At 47.6% G+C, this 17,290-nt stretch overlaps 2 protein-coding genes across 4 annotated transcripts in view; both read right to left on the bottom strand.

Moving 5' to 3' along the window:
• The window catches only part of LRRK1 (leucine rich repeat kinase 1), a 146,541-nt gene extending 143,317 nt beyond the window's left edge, over positions 1-3,224 (bottom strand). The window contains exon 1 of one of the 2 annotated variants that reach the window (XM_055417677.2): positions 2,850-3,224. The gene's annotated coding sequence lies outside the window, so the exon portion shown is untranslated. The remainder of the gene's footprint in view (positions 1-2,849) is intronic. The other variant, XM_055417681.2, reaches the window with a different exon arrangement.
• A 3,132-nt stretch (positions 3,225-6,356) lies between these two features.
• Positions 6,357-17,290, bottom strand: part of ALDH1A3 (aldehyde dehydrogenase 1 family member A3) — a 40,270-nt gene continuing 29,336 nt past the window's right edge. For both annotated transcript variants that reach the window (XM_055417685.2, XM_055417684.2), the window contains 3 exons: positions 16,230-16,387; positions 15,409-15,483; positions 6,357-8,244 (listed from right to left, as the gene is read on the bottom strand). In XM_055417685.2, the coding sequence (XP_055273660.1) occupies positions 8,172-8,244; positions 15,409-15,483; positions 16,230-16,387 (306 nt within the window). In that variant the 3' untranslated portion in view covers positions 6,357-8,171. The remainder of the gene's footprint in view (positions 8,245-15,408; positions 15,484-16,229; positions 16,388-17,290) is intronic.

The following is a 17,290-nucleotide window of genomic DNA, read 5'->3' as shown; positions in this document are numbered from 1 at the left end:
CCTGAGGCCTCTGTGTGCCTGCATCTTCTTGAGCTAAACAGCAGAAGGTTCAGGGAAACCATGACTGGGGAAATCTATGTTTGAAGTTTGGGAGCCTGAAAAGTCCAAGAAGGAAAGAAGGAACACAATTTAGCAGACAATCAAAGCTTTATAAATTGCAAAACCTGATCAGGAAAATCAACTTGAGAGGTGACAGGGAGAAGCAGCAAAACAGAATCTCTGTTCTAAAACAGAAGCTCCAAATCACACAGCAATGTCAGAAACCAAACTGTCCAGCCGTTACCTGCTTTCAAGCGCCTCTCAAAATAAGCTACCAACTATACCCAACAACACCTCAAAAATCCAAAAGCTAGATGTTTCTTCTAAATCAGAAGTATCTTACTATATAATGTTTTTAAGTTAAAAACGTCTTAAGAGTATTTCAGGCCAATCCTCGCCTAGCCATTTTGTTCCCCTTTTTATTTTCAGTTTCCTTTTGAAAATCATTTTACCAATGGAGGATTTTGCTACTGGAGCAATTTTTCAATTGTAACTTGCTTTTTGGTTTAGACTTTAGGGTAGTAGTCTTAAAATGAAGTAACTCAACTTTTGCCCTGTATTTGCCCTCTAACGGATCTTAGCTTCTTCCTGCTTCTTTTGGGTTCAGATCAATGAAACAAATAATGGTTTCAAGTTACATGTTTTCTTTCCATTATAGTATATATATCCTAAAGAGGGCTTCAAGAAGTGTCCTGCAATAATAATTATTTTAATAATTTTTAAAATCAAAGATGAAAAAGAAAAGAAGGAACCTGATATTCCTTCTACAAATATTTTTATTGGGTCCTTTCACAGGGAGTGAGCTTCAACAGTTAATGAAACTTACAGCTGGTGAGGAAGACACCGTTAAGTAAGTGCTTGCCATAAACTTCCTGCCACGGAAGGAACATCCTGACTCTGCTCACTTGTCGTTTTAGGGAGTTTGAAGAGGGCCGTCAGTGCCAAAGAGCAGGAAGACACTTGCAAGTGAAGCATGTTAGAAACATACTTATCATCCAGCTCTTTTTTGAATCAAAAGCCTAGTTGAGATGGTTGGTCCATCTCTGAGACACCCTTTTGGCACTACTGGCATCCTTTGACGAACTTTGGCTTGCCTACAAAATGTGTTTAATGTGTTTGTGGACATCAAAATGTTACAGAGCTACAAGCTGGAGAAATGTGTACTTCTCAATCCCAAATGAGAACAGAAGCCCTTCAAGAGCCTAAACCACGAACAAGCTGAAAATTCACCACTCAGTCTTTCTACCTGTATGTATTTGGTGCCTCCTGGACAGCTCTGGGAGTAAAGGCGAAGCAGTGACAAGGTAGGCAGGGTCTCTGACCCCTGGAGCAGCAGAAGAGACCTCCAGGAGGAATTAAAGGAGTAATTAAACAGATAAAGTAGGAACACAGACAGTGGTAACTAAAAAGAAGCCCACAGAGGGATGTGCGAATGAGGCTGGGTTTGGAGAGGATGGCAGGGTGAGCCAGGGGGTCTGAGATGGCAGAGGCCAGATCAAATGGGGGATGCAAGGGGAAGGAGGACTTTGGGATTTCGTGCCGAGCACAAGAGGAAACTACTGAGGATTCCGAGTAGGGGACTGACACTCTCTAATTCACCTTTTTAAACAATAAATTACTCCGGTTCCCAAACAGAGAGTGGGGGAGAGGAGAGCTGCAATTGTAGGAAAGGGATGCTAGTCGCTTGGACCTGGGCCAGGTAGTGAGGGAGAAGGGGATGGACCTGAACACTATGTTTGAGAGGCCAACTCAACAGTCCCTGCCAACAACTGAACTCAGGGGAAGAGGACACGGGAGGGAAGACAGCTCCCAGGTTTTTATGTCTCATGTTTTGATCTGAATCTACTAGGGCCGCTCCATGAGGTGTGGAAGCCTGTGGAGGGAGAGGTTTGGCAGGCCCACAAACCTCCTATAGGGACAAACTGGGTGTAAAGTTTGTATGTTTTCACTTTAATTTTTTATTATTTTAGGACATTCAAAAGGATAATTAAATCAGACCACAAAAGAAGTTGAATGTTAGCATTTTTCAAAATCGTGCGCATTCTAGTTGCCCCTTTAAGTGAAGTCACTCAGTCGTATCCGACTGCGACCCAGTGGGCTGTAGCCTACCAGGCTCCTCGGTCCATGGGATTCTCCAGGCAAGAATACCAGAGTGTGTTGGCATTTGCCCCTTTAACGCCCAGGGAATCTGGATACAATGGGAGTGAGTAGCAAACTCTAAGGACAGGGCATTTGGTGAAAAGCTAGCTAAAAATGTAACTGCACGCTATTTCCTTATATCTCCGATGCTTGTGGGAGAAAAACTCCTCGGCCTCACAAGGTGGACGGGCAGGGTGAGCGGACCGCAGAGATCCCAGAGCCTCGATCGCCACCGTCCCCCTGGGGTCCCCGGCCTTCCCCGACCGCGATCGCACTCATCCCCCGCGGCCGCAAGGTCGCCCGCAGAGGCCGCCAGGAGACGGCGGGTTCCATCCCGGACTCGGGGTGGGGGGCAGACGCCGCCGGGCGCCCGCGCCGCCAGGCCGTCCCGGGCCGCGCCCCGCACTCACACGCGCCCCGCGCACACGCGCGCCCGCTCCCGCTCGATGGCAGGGGCTCTCTGAGCGCGGAGGAATCGTGCGGACGACTCGGCGTCTCTTCTTTTCGTGGCTCAGGCCGCTGCCCCGGCCCGGGCGCCCCCAAACCCTCCGGCCCGAGGGCGCGGCGGGAGACGCAGGGCCGTGCGCCGGGGAGGGCGGGGGAGACGCTTCCAGCCGGGGCCTGACGGCGGGGCCCGGGCTCCGCGCCGGCCGCGGCGGGGCAGCGCTTACCTGCAGGCGGCGGCGGCGGCGGGCAGGGCCGCGGGCGCCCGGGGCGCTGGCTGCGCGGGGCCGGGCGGACGGCGGCGCTCCGGGCCGGGCCGCCCCTCTGCCCTCCTCCGCCGAGGCTCCGGCTGCGCGCCGGGGGCCGGGCCGGGCCAGACTCACTTCCTCAATCCTGAGCGGGGCGGGCGGCGCGCGGGGCGCGCGGGGCAAGGGGCGGCCGCCGAGAGGCCTCCGCACAGCGCGCGCGGGAAGCCCCTGCGCTCGCCCGCCGGCTTCCCTCACCGAGACCCCGGAGGCCACGGGGCCCGCAGGCGCCCCCAGCGCCGGTCTCCTCCAGTTCTGGGTCCCCTGCCCTCCGGCAGGGCTGTCTCAGCGGCGAGATTAGTCGGTTCTCGGCGCAGCCCAGCTTTCCCTGCCCCTCTGTTCCGCTCAGCAGCGAGATCCGCGGGTGAACTCCGGACTCGTCTATGGAGGCAGTAAATACTCAAAAGACAGGAATATTCGTTTGTGTACAACTTTATACAGCAGGCTTTTGTATGTAATGTAAAACTTTAATAGTTTGCAAACCTCACCCCTTCCACCACATGGATTTACTAAATTATGGATACATACAAAGATATCCCTGGTGAATCATTTTAAATTGTCTGGGTTTATTTTGGGGGTGGCGGTGGTAGATAAACCTGTTGGAGTGTAGGCAATTTATATTTCAACCTAATAAAAAGATGTACCCACAATTAAGGCCATTATCCAAAGACAGATCATAATGATGCACGTCCATGTGGACGGGCAGGTTTTAGATTGGGCTCCACGTGCCCCCCCGGGAAAGAGAAGACTTCTTCGGAGAAAGCGGATGGTTCTGCACCCTAGCAGGACCTGCGCACCCCAGGCTCCTCCCGGGTACGGCTATGACTGGAACATTCCCAGGGTTTATTCCAAGGCTCAGAGACAAATCGCCAGCACCCTCACTGCCGTTTCACAAAAGCCGGCCAGCGGCAGCCCGCTCCCGCCTCCAAGACCTCGCAGACACTCTGAGCGGTCACCACGGACGAGTTTCTTGGGTCCCTTTTCGAAGAGGGGACCACGGGGCAGCTGAGTTTTGCGCCCAAGAGGCTGCCCCGCCGGCTCTCCCGGACCACACGCCCTTCCAAAAGGGAGGGTGCAGTTCTGCAATCCTGCCTTCACCACCGCGGTTCTAATTCCAGTATGCAAAAGGCGGCAGTATGGTCGCTACCGAAAAGTCCCTAATAATTTGCAGGGCGTGGCGTCCAAGGTGCCGAGTGAGCCTGGCGATCGGCTCCCACCCCCACCCCGAGGCGCCCGGTCCTGCCACCTAGCGGGACCGCGAGGAAGCGCGCGCCGGGTGACGGGCGGACTAGGGGGCAGACGTGGCCCACGGGGATGAGGACGAGGCCGTTTTAAAAGAGCTTGCCATCCGCTTAGAAATGTGTCCAAGGTAGAAAGAACTTGTCACATGGGTGGCCTGTTTCGAGCTGGCTGTATCCCAGCATTTAACCTTATCCTTGGCATGCGTTACCCGTTTGCATGAGGCGATTGTTACAGGTCAGTTAAGATTTCTTTATGCTTCTTAACCCCACTGACCAATGTCTCATGTTGGAATGCTGGTAAAGAATCCACCTGCAGCGCAGGATTCCTGAGTTCTAGGTGGGGAAGCTCCCCTGGAGAAGGGAGCAGCTACCCACCCCAGTATTCTGGCCTGGAGAATTCCATGAACTGTATAGTCCATGGGGTTGCAAAGAGTCGGTCAGGACCAAGCGACTTTCACTTTCACGGTGTGGTCAATTGGAAGCTACATCCCTGAGCTACGCTTTCTGCCTTCTGAAGGTGTGGTAGTTTTTTTTTTTTTTTAATTGAAGGATAATTGCTTTACAACATTGGGTTTACAACATTGCTTTACAACATTGGGTTGGTTTCATCAACATGAATCAGCTGTATACACACATCCCCTCCCTCTTGAACCTCCCTCCGACCTCCCACCCATTCCCACCCCTCTAGGTTGTCACAGACCAAAGGGTCTGAGCTCCCTGCATCATATAGCAAATTCCCACTGGCTATTCATTTTACATATGTAAAGTATATGTTTCAATACTACTCTCTCAATTCTCTGCTTTCCCAGCTGTGTCCGCAAGTCTGTTCTCTATGCGTCTCCATCGCTGCCCTACACACAGGTTCATCAGCACCATACTTTTTGTTGTTGTTCAGTCACTCAGTCGTGTCTGATTCTTTGTAAGCCCGTGGACTGCAGCACAGCAAGCTTCCCTGTCCTTCACCATCTTCCAGAGCCTGCTCAAACTCATGCCCATCAAGTCGGTGATGCCATCCGACCATCTCATCCTCTGTCGTCCCCTTCTCCTGCCTTCAACCTTTCCCAGCATCCTTCCCACCATCCTTCTAGATTTCATATATATGTATTAATATATGATATTTGTTTTTCTCTTTCTGACTTACTTCACTCTGTATAATAGGCCCCCAGTTTCCAGTCACCTCCCTTCAGCTGGGTATGCAGTTTCCACTGATGTTTTTCTTGGGACACTTTAAAAATGTCCCTTATTATCTCTTTCAACCTCAAGACAGGCTAGGAGCAAGAACTTCAAAAGGGCTCAGCCTGCCATCGGGAGAAGCTCAGGTGTGTTTCAAAGGGTCCACTTTTAGAGAATGTGCCAACTTACTGTCCCCACTCCAAAAGGTGCTGTGCACACACATGAACACACACACCACAGCCACATTATATGTCCTCAAAATGGTTCCTGTCATGGTAAACCTTCATGGTAAACCAAGGAAATGCTGTTCTCCTTGAATTTTCTGCTCACGTTTTGGTTGGGAAATGGAAGCTTTCTAAATGCATTCAAGCATACACAAGTGCATAAATTAAGATGGATCTTACCCAAGGCTCCTGCAAGTTTTCCCTGAAAGGGTGGAACCTCACCTCTACATGACCAAAATGAGATGGACTCAAAACGAGAGGCACGGTTGAACACGGTGGACCTAACCCAGGACAGAAGTATTCTTCATCTAACCTCAGAGTCAGTGATGGAGGCTTACTGGTCTGAAGCCTTAGAAACGCTGGATAATTTAAACACAAACACAGAGATCCTCAAAGAGAAAAGTGACAAAAAGGAATGCTTGTGCACACAGTTGCAGGATACAGTGTTTCCCTAAGTCCCCAAGCAACCTTCCCCACATTTTCCACACTCACATCCTCATCACTTTATGATAAAAAGGGACCCAGTAAGCTCAAATGACAGCTTTAACTTCACCAGCTAAGATGCAGAGCCTCTGAGGCCAAGCTTGCTGCCTCATCCACTCCCAAAACCGTAAAAGTGAGTTTCACACTCAAGCTAAACACAGGACTTGACTGATTGAGCAAATGTAATTTTATCCTTAAGTGATTGAAAAAACTTTATTGTAAGTCACTTTGTACCAAAGTTCTAAGGAAAAGAAAGGTCAGTCACAGAATTAAAAGGGGTCTTCTGATCTTTAAATGAGAAAACATAGTTTTTTTCAAATATCTAATTTTATTTTATAGTTATTGCATTGTTGGACACAATCTGCAATTAGGGTCAGAATTCCCAGGTCAATAGATTTTTTTAAAACCATACCACAGGAGTAAACCTTAAAAGAAGTAAAGTCTAATACTATATAGATTTCCATTTCTAAATACAGTATATTACAGAAGGTTAAATACATCACCTCTGTTTACTTACAACTATAAGAAGATACATTAACTCTACCAATTATAAATAATGTAGCATCATATTAAAGGCATTATTGTACAATAAAAGAATAAGAACCCTCTAATGTATTACTATCAAGGTTAATGTCTTTAGTTACTTGAGATAAAATCCTGAAAATTCAGCATATGAAGTCAAATCCTGATTTAACAAGTTACTGGTAGTCTAGGTGATGTGTTGTTAATTGATTGAGAGACGGTCAATTGCATATTGCATATTTCCAACAGGAATGATAACCTCACTTCACATAAGACTTTTTCTATACATACATTGGTTTTGACATAGACCTCCATTTTATTATTCTCCCCCCAACTTAATTCTCAAACATAACTTAATTCTCAAACATAAGCACCATTAGAAAAGTACAAGTTAGTAAAAGTATCTGAATAATGCAGTTGCAGTTTGGTTTTGTTTTTTTAAAGCTCTGTGGGACACTTTTCAGTTTTCCAAGCTGAAACTTGGAATTGCACATCCTTTGGATACACAAAGAGGAAAAGAAAACTCTTCAACCTGTCAGTACAGTGCTCAAGCCACTCTAGTAGCAGACCCAGTTCCTCCATGAAGTTCAGATGTTAGTTGTTAATTAATCACTAATTAATATTAAAACAGGACTTTGAAAAACCAGAGCTGTATTACAACACCAGTCTTTTCAGCTGTGTATGTCTTACTCATCTAAAATGTTGATAACCCATCTGGAGAAAAGGGAAACTACATAGGCTTATCATAAATCAATGCAAGTGGTAGAAATGCCTAACTGGGAAAAGCAAATTATGGCTTTAATTAGTAAAATGTGGGACTTACTGATACTAGAATCTGTACTGTCAGAGCACTGGGTCTTTAGCAGTGGTGGTAACACTCGTGACATGTCCTGCCTTGATTAAGGTAGACCATGACATGCGTTAGATAAGCTCTTACGGTTGTTGATTTGGTCATATTCCAAAGGCCGTATTGGTTTTAAGCTGAGTCCCACAGTCAATGTCAAGATGCAGTCCTTGAAGACCATTTACACCAGGGCCTTCAGGACCCTTCCATGGTACTTGCTTCCCCAAAGTTCCCCACATCAGATCTCCCAACCTTGTTTTTAAGAAAAAAAAAAAAATTTTTTTTTTAAACTTAGTGCTATTCCTTCCTACTGAGCAGTTGGAGGGACTTGTTCTGTGGGCAGGTATCATGAGGAGCAGGCAGGTAGAGTCCTGCTTGTAGAACATACGGGGAATTTTTTTTCCAAATCCTTACTGGAGTGAGAGTCAACAAAGCGTTTTAAAGTGATGGCTCGGTACTTCAAACACCATTTCCCGTTGACAGTGCCCTGAACCTCCTTACTGTCCCAGGGATCTGGTGGAAAGCAGAAAACAAGAGGTGGCCCTTAGTCCCAACCCCAGGCAGCTGCAATTCCACACACAACATTTCTGTCAATAAAGAAGGAATGTAAGAGGAAAACAAAAATTGTTCAAATCCAGTAGATTTAAAGTCTCCAGAAGAAAGTATCCCAGGAAGGTCAGAATGTAGGTTTTTCTTCGGTAAGTTCGATCGGCCACCTTCAGTTGTCAGATGTTTGAAGAAGGAACCTGCTTCTCCTTCAGGGATCCTTGTCATCAAGTTTGATGGTGACAGTTTTCACTTCTGTGTATTCAGCCAGCGCATATTCACCTCTGTGATCACAGAAAACAGTGAGATATAAAATGGCACTTAGCCACTCTGCGTGAACTTTGTTCTAATGCTTTAAAGGCGAGTACTCTGTTGGGTGGTCTGGAGTCTGTGCAAAAGGCCAAAAAATGAGGATTTAGTAGAGTCTAAGGACTGTAAGACCATCAGTAAGTTTAAGTACCTGGATGTGTAACTGAAGGTTAAATACCAAGTTTTATGTGTGTGTGTGTGTGTGTGTGTGTGTGATGCTTTTGAAATACTCAGGACTAAGGATTAGCCTTCAAAGGATGAAGGGGATTTAAAACAAAGTGATGAATTCCCTGGATGGGGCGGCAAGCAGAGAGAGCCTGTGCAGTGAGGGATGGGCAAGCTGTGGAGTAGATGGATAACTTCTGCAGATTTATAACTTCTGTGGGCAATTTGGAGCTGCTGGAAGAGACAAGAGAGGCAGAGGCCCAAAGCTATTGACTGGGCTGTGACCAGAGCATCCGTGAGAGGCAGGGCTAGGAAGAAGGACCTGGAGCTGGTCTTGAAGAGCACAGCTGGGGACCAGCTGTGAGAAGAATGAGGCCCGGGGAGGGACATGGACGTTAGCAGAGTGGACACGAGGGAGTCCACAGCTTCTGAGTCCGTGTTTCTGATATGTGTCCCTTCCTGAAGTCCTGCAGAGCCCAGAGACCCGACTCAGGCTCCATGAATCATGCTTAGGGCCCCTTCCCAGAACTGAGAGGTAGCTTTGGATCAATTTAAAAGTCTCTGCAACCCTTACTCTGCCATTATGTAAATAAGAATGTGTACCTGTTTAGGAAAAGAGGTGGGTATTGAGGGGGTTACTGAGGCTCTGACACTAGAAACACGCAAGACAGAATCCCATCTCATCCCTTAATGCTTTTCAAAGTGCGGCTCCCTGACCAGCAGATCAGCCTCACCTCAGAACTTGCTAGAAATGCCCCCCAGACCTTCTGTGGGAGGCAGAATAATGCCCGCCTCAAGGTGTCCTCATCACAAGTCACTGAAGCTTCAAAAACTACCATATGATCAAGGGAAATTAGGGCTGCAGACAGAATTAAAATTGCTAGTTAGCTGACTTTAAAATAGGGAGTGTATCCTGAATAATCTGGGTGGACCCAGAGTAACCACAAGACCTTTGAAGGAGGAAGAGGGAGACAGAAGAGACTCAGAGGACAGTGGAACTACAGAACAGCGCAGAGAAATGCAACACCACTGGCTTTGAAATGAAGGAAGGGGCTGCCAGCCAAGGAATATGGGAGGGAGGCCCCAGAAGCTGGAGAAGGCAAGGAAACAGATTCTTTCCCTAGAATCTCCAGAAAGGAATGTAGCCCTGCAGACATCTTGATTTTAGCTAAGGGAGAGCATGTCAGATTTTCAGCCTTCAGGACCGTAAGATAATACATGTTGTTTAAGCCCAAAATTTTGTGATTATTTATTGTAGCAGCAATAGAAAATTAATACATCTATTGAACCTAGGAATGGGACCCAGAAATCTGTGTTTTAACAGCCAGAGGATTAACATGTCATTGAGTTCTGATGCAGCTCAAGTTGGATAACTATAGCCTTGGATCTATGCAGTCTAGGCAAGTTTTTTGCCTTCACTGAGCATCAATATTATCATCTGTAAAATGGGAATACCATCACCTCCTTATAGTTAGAATTGATTCAAATAGAACAAATTTGCCTACTATGTTGTAGGTAAAAAGTAAATGGTAGAAAGTAATATTATTATTTTATTGCTAATGTGTCATTGAGATTCTTTGGTAGTGTCCTAAAACCAAATTGAAGAACCCATGATAATGGGTGAATTATTTTGTAATTCTTTTCTAAACACAACAAAACATAGAAGCCATATACAGAATGTTAAATCCAACTTTTACAGAGCAGAAAACTCCATTAAAAGCAAAAAGGAAAATCATAAAGTAGAAAAAAATACATTTACAACCATGTGAGAAACAGAGCGCTGTTTTCCTTAAAGCATGAAGAACTCTTACAAACCAATTTTAAAAAATGGAAAAATCAATGAGAGATACGAACCGTCAGTCTGCAGAAAAAAAGATAAAGATTACCAATAGGTGTTAAGGTGCTCAATCCCTTACCATTAAAGAAATGCAAACCAAAAGAGTGAGGGGCCCATTTTTCATGTGGTGGATACCCGATTTGGGGAATTTCTTCTGAAAACAATTTCCCAAAAGTGCATAAGGACTGATGCACAGGAAGAGCATCAGCAGGTTTGATGCAGCAAAACTCCTTGGAAATAGCACCAAAGTTAGTCATAGGAGCCCACCAACAAAAAACGACAGCATAGCCAAAGCCCATTCTTAACAGCACAAGTATTTTCCTCTCAAATCATTTGAAAACAGAAAAAAAAAATACACGTTTATATCCACTGTATGCATAGAAAATGTACAAAACCTTGAAATATGATAGATCTGATAGAGAGAGTGCCTGATGAACTATGGTGGACGGAGGTTCGTGACGGTGTACAGGAGACAGGGATCAAGACCATCCCCAAGAAAAAGAAATGCAAAAAAGCAAAATGGCTGTCTGAGGAAGCCTTACAAATAGCTGTGAAAAGAAGGGAAGCGAAAAGCAAAGGAGAAAAGGAAAGATATTCCCATCTGAATGCAGAGTTCCAAAGAATAGCAAGGAGAGAAAAGAAAGCCTTCCTCAGTGATCAATGCAAAGAAACAGAGGAAAACAATAGAATGGGAAAGACTAGAGATCTCTTCAAGAAAATTAGAGATACCAAGGGAACATTTCATGCAAAGATGGGCTCGAAAAATGACAGAAATGGTATGGACCTAATAGAAGCAGAAGATATTAAGAAGAGGTGGCAAGAATACACAGAAGAACTGTACAAAAAAGATCGTAATGACCCAGATAACCATGATGGTCTGATCACTCACCTAGAGCTAGACATCCTGGAGTCCAAAGTCAAGTGGGCCTTAGACAGCATCACTATGAACAAAGCTAGTGGAGGTGATGGAATTCCAGTTGAGCTATTTCAAATCCTGAAAGATGATGCTGTGAAAGTGCTGCACTCAATATGCCAGCAAATTTGGAAAACTCAGCAGTGGCCACAGGACTGGAAAAGGTCAGTTTCTTTCCAATCCCAAAGAAAGACAATGCCAAAGAATGCTCAAACTACCACACTATTGCACTCATCTCACACGCTAGTAAAGTAATGCTCAAAATTCTCCAAGCAATACGTGAACCATGAACTTCGAGATGTTCAAGCAGGTTTTAGAAAAGGCAGAGGAACCAGAGATCAGATTGCCAACATCAGCTGGATCATCAAAAAATCAAGAGAGTTCCAGAAAAACATCTATTTCTGCTTCATTGACTATGCCAAAGCCTTTGACTGTGTGGATCACAATAAACTGTGGAAAATTCTGAAAGAGATGGGAATCCCAGACCACCTGATCTGCCTCTTGAGAAACCTGTATGCAGGTCAGGAAGCAACAGTTAGAACTGGACATGGAACAACAGACTGGTTCCAAATAGGAAAAGGAGTCCGTCAACGCTGTATATTGTCACCCTGCTTATTTAACTTCTATGCAGAGTACATCATGAGAAATGCTGGACTGGAGGAAGCACAAGCTGGAATCAAGATTGCCAGGAGAAATATCAATAACCTCAGATATGCAGATGATACCACCCTTATCGCAGAAAGTGAAGAACTAAAGAACCCCTTGATGAAAGTGAAAGAGGAGAGTGAAAAAGCTGGCTTAAAGCTCAACATTCAGAAAACTAAGGTCATGGCATCCGGTCCCATCGCTTCATGGCAGATAGATGGGGAAACAGTGGAAACAGTGGCTGGCTTTATTTTTTTGGGTTCCAAAATCACTGCTGATTGTGACTGCAGTCATGAAATTAAAAGACACTTACTCCTTGGAAGGAAAGTCATGACCAACCTAGATAGCATATTAAAAAGCAGAGACATTACTTTGTCAACAAAGGTCCATCTAGTCAAGGCTATGGTTTTTCCAGTGGTCATGTATGGATGTTGAGAGTTGGACTACAAAGAAAGCCGAGGGCAGAATTGATGCTTTTGAACTGTGGTGTTGGAGAAGACTTTTGAGAGTCCCCTGGACTGCACGGAGATCCAACCAATTCATCCTAAAGGAGATTAGTCCTCGGTGTTCATTGGTAGGACTGATTTTGAAGCTGAAACTCCAATACTTTGGCCACCTGATGCGAAGAGCTGACTGATTGGAAAAGACCCTGATGCTGGGAAAGACTGAGGGCAGGAGGAGAAGGGGACGACAGAGGATGAGATGGTTGGATGGCATCCCCGATTCAATGGACATGAGTTTGGGTGGATTCCGGGAGTTGGCGATGGACAGGGAGGCCTGGCGTGCTGTGGTTCATGGGGTCGCAAAGAGTTGGACACGACTGAGTGACTGAACTGAACGGAACATAGTGTTATAGTGTAAAAATTCAAAGTAGTGGATTTGTCAGCTTCATAAAGAAAAGCAAACCAAGTGATGATATCATGTTGAACAACCACATAACTAGTAAGTCCGATATGAAGTCACTCCTGTAAGACAAAGTGCATGAATCACTTCATTATTTTTATGCCTGCACTCACTGCCCTGCTCAAGTTTTTGTCACTTTTATTTGACCCACTGTGGCATTTCCTAAGCAGCTTCTCACCCAGTTGTGACCACCTTGGGGCTCAAGGCCGTCCATAAGCCCAGTCTTTCTGCCACTGGACCTCACCAGAACACTGGGGCGCTGGTACTGCTGATTAGAGTTCACCGCTGTGTGCTGAGCGCCCAGCATGTGCCTGGGGCATCAAAGGTGCTCAGTAAATATATGCCAGTGTTATATGGATGTGATAGTTGGACTGTGAAGAGGGCTGATGGCCAAAGAATCGATGCTTTTGAACTGTGGTGTTGGAGAAGACTCTTGAGAGTCCCTTGGACTGCAAGGAGATCCAACCAGTCCATTCTAAAGGAGATCAATCCTGGGTGTTTATTGGAAGGACTGATGCTAAAGCTGAAGCTCCAATACTTTGGCCACCTGATGCGAAGAGCTGACTCATTTGAAAAGACCCTGATGCTGGGAAAGATTGAGGGCAGGAGGAGAAGGGGACGACAGAGGATGAGACGGTTGGATGGCATCCCCGACTCAACAGACATGAGTTTGGGTGGACTCCGGGAGTTGCTGATGGACAGGGAGGCCTGGCGTGCTGTGATTCATGGGGTCGCAAAGAGTCGGACACGACTGAGCGACTGGACTGAACTGAACAAAGAACAAGGGCACAAAAGGAACACAGCGGATGACGGAACAGTGGTTACTTCTAACAAACGGGATTGAGGGTCAAGGGAGGTAAACTGTGACTTTCCACGTGTCTTTACAGTGTGGATTTTTTTTTTTTCCTTTTGCAAAGCAAAACAAAGAACTAAGGAAAACAGCCAGGAGGAGGAGAAACTGCAGGCTTCGTTCCCAGATCTTCACAGGGGGAGATGTGAGGGGCCCGTGGGTGGCCAGTGGAGAGCCCACCGAGCCAGGAGCCTGGGGACGGGGAAAACCATGGAATCCACCATGTGGGGCTCCACATGGAAAAGGGGAACTTACTGCAACGTGAAGATATTAATTAGAGACAAATGAAAGTGGGGATTGGTTTTCAAGCCAGTTTCTGGGCTCCTTGTGGATTATGTTAAAGTACATTGTCAAAAGCTTTGGGAAAAATATATGCCAAGGGTCAAAAAAACAGACATCCACAAAAGTCCCCACTGTGGCTAATCAGCAGGGTGATACATGGACTGGGTGCAGCAGACCCCAGGCCTGTCTGGCAGCGGACAGGCAGAACCACGGAGGAGGGGGAAGGTGCAGGCCAGGAAAGCAGGGAGCAGACAGAAGGTAGGAGTCAGCTGCCCCGGAGTTAGGTGGGTCCCACACACCCTTCCTGCAGCTCTGACATCCGAGGACACCTGCTTCGGGGACTGAAGTTTCTGCTGTGAGTGGAGGCTGCACCTGGGGGGGCTGGCTGAGGCCACATCGCAGAGGAGACAGATGAGGGGAGCCCAGGGGAGCAAGGCCCTGTGCTGTGCGGGGTTTAAGAGTTCACTCTCAGGGGCGTCCCTGGTGGTTCAGGGATAGAAAGAAGCCACCTGTCAAGGCAGGAGGCGTGGGTTGCTTCCCCGATCCGGAAGATCCCACATGCCACAGAGAAACCGAGCCCAATGCCACACTATTGAGCCTGTGCTCTAGAACCTTAATTACCAAAGCGCATGCCCCAGAGCCCCATGCCCAAAGGAAGCCACTGCAGTCAGAAGCCCACACAGCACCACGAAGAGTAGCTCCTGCCAGCCGCCGCTAGAGAAAAGGCCACGCAGCAGTGAAGACCCATCACGGCTAATGAATAAGTGAGTACACAAATTAATAAAAAAGAATTCAATCCCAACTTTGTCACTTACTGGCAGTGCGACCTGGGGAAGGCATAGAACTTCCCTGAGTTTTCTCATCCGAAAACAGGGACGGCAGCAGTACCCACCTGCAATGGACTACATATGTGTATCTTCCTGAAATTTGCCAGCCAAAGCCCTAACCCTTCATGTGAAGGAATCAGGAGGCAGGGCCTTTTATCTTGGGCCTGACACAGGAGACCACAGCCTAAGCCAATGGGGCACAGCCTCCCAAGGGCAAGACAGAAGGAAACCGCAAAGGAGCGCACAGCATGACAGGCTAGGAGGCTCAGTGTGTTGCAGGACCCCTCCGGGAAAACGCCCGAGACCCCAGGGTCTGTCCTGAGGCCTTGCTAGTGGTCAGAAGGGCCACATCCTGACCGCGGAGAGCGCCCACCCTCCCTGCCGCAGGCTTTCCCAGCCCTGCCCTGTCCTCATGGCGGAGCTTCAAGCACCTGCTGCATAGCTCCATGTGGGCTGGGTGCTGGGGGGTCGCTGAGGTTGGGGGTCGGTCCTGGGACAGGAGGATGCAGGTGGGGCAGCAGGGAGAGGAGAGAAGACAGGGGGCCAGCCCAGCCCAGGGAGAAAGGACCACCAGCCCGCAGGTACAGCTGACCCATGCTGGCACACACAAGCACAGGGCAGGGCTCTGGACCGAGCACCCGCCACTACCCTGCACCACTACCCTAGTGACTCTTCCATCTGCCCTGCGGACAGGCCTGCAGTGACACAAACACTTACAGTTCTCTGCCGTTCCCCGACATTTTGAAGCCACCAAACGGAGCCTGTGCATAGATGGCATTGTAGCAGTTGATCCTGGAAAGAGAATAGAGAGACACTCTTGGTCACCAGGAGAGGACCCGGCCGGCCCTTGACTGCTGTGGGCACTAGGCGCCGGGTGCAGAGCATTGCCGAAGCGAAGGTCTGCGTCCAGGTTTTATACCAGGAAAGCCATGTTTTCAATCTCTGCCTTCTTGCTCTCACCACCAGAAACTAAAGTCTGAATATTGTGAAGTATAAATCTTCTCACGAGGGTAAGAAGGAAATGACAAGGGGAGAAAAAGAGGCGAATTTTTGCTGAGGGAATAAGAATCAGCTCTGAAATGAGACAGGACTCATTTCAAAGTTCTCCTGCTTCTTGGGCTCCAATTCACATTTATCTTCTAAGATTACATTTAAAATGAGGATAGTATCATCAGCAGAATTACTGGTGAAAGAGGGACTTTCAGCCATACTTCGCACAAGAGCGTGCGCTGCTCTTAGAATAAAAAGGGGAGGCCTAACACGGTGGTCAAGAGCACCGGCATCAGAGCTGAATGGCTGACTCTGAGCGCTGCTCTGCCGTGTGCTGTGTGACCCCGGGCAAGTCTCTGCGTCTTGATTCCCTCAGCTGTGAGACAGAGATGATGACACCATCCCGCTCAGAAGGTGGTCACAGGAGGGAGCAACGTGCTCAGACCGTGTGCGGTGCACAACGCAGGACGGAAAGCTCTCTGCTCACAGAAGGGTAAGGGGACCGGCTGGCCGGCAGCTCGGGGGCTGGGCACTCACGCTCTACTTACCAGACGGTTCCAGACTCTAACGCGGAGGCCAGCTTCAGTGCTTTATCGAGGTTTTTTGTGAACACAGCTGCTGTGAGTCCATATTCAAGGCTGTTTGCTCGTTTAATCACTTCTTCAATATTTTTGAACTTCAGTATTGGCTGCACTGGTCCAAAAATCTATGATTAATTGGAAGGATGGCAATGAGGGCTGCGGAGTGAAGCATGCGTGCCCTGAGCAGGCACCTCCGTCATGCACGCTCTTGTCACACACCCAGTGCTCACACCCATGGGAGAGGATGACTGAAGGACAGCGCCCAAGCAGCTTTTTAGCTGTGCGATGGTTGAAATCTGAAGGAAAAGACTGAACTAAACAAAAGTAAAAAATAACCACCAAAATACTGTATTGGGTGGAAGCCCTCTCACTGTGGTCAGGGCATCTAGAGGCCACAGCCTCAGAGGAGCCTCTGCTTGCTGGGATGCACAGACAGCTCTGAAAGTCATCCCTGCAAAGTTACTGTGAAGGGTGTTTGCAGGCACAGACTGTGGGCCCTGGCCTCTCTGTGCTGTTTTCTATCAAGGAAGATGCCCTGAAATGTTTCCCTAATAATTCCCCGGGGAAGGAATGAGGCCGTGTTCCTCACCATCTGCAATATAGCAAATAAAAGGTAAGAGCTGCAGGCTGAACATTCAGAGGTGATTTTGCAAGGAGCCTGTAACGGATTCAGTGTTCAGCACCACAGCCCAGGAGGACAGTGTCAGCCTGCCAAAATACCTCCCCTGGTTCCCAAGGAGCTTCTCTCACGGAGGTTAAAGAGCTGAGTCTCATGCCATCACGGTACAGTTAGTAACCCCCCAAAAAATCTGAAGGAGAACGTGTATAAAAGGCTCATACCAGCAAGACTCTGGCAGTGATTCCCTCTTTCATGTGCCCCCAAATTGCCACAGCCTGGGGTCCGAGCACCTGGGACCAGGTGGGAACCACTTCCAGCTAGCTTAACAGTGGCCCCGAGAGATAGAATTACACCCTTACGGGAGTTTCCCTAATTTCCACCACTCCAAGGATGCCCATGATGGACAACT

Source organism: Moschus berezovskii, chromosome 21 (genome assembly GCF_049115385.1).
Source record: "Moschus berezovskii isolate FMDL1 chromosome 21, NW_MosBer_1.0, whole genome shotgun sequence".
Taxonomy (NCBI): Eukaryota; Metazoa; Chordata; class Mammalia; order Artiodactyla; family Moschidae; genus Moschus; species Moschus berezovskii.
The sequence above is the reverse complement of the archived record's forward strand: the minus strand, read 5'-3'. Positions and strand labels throughout refer to the sequence as shown.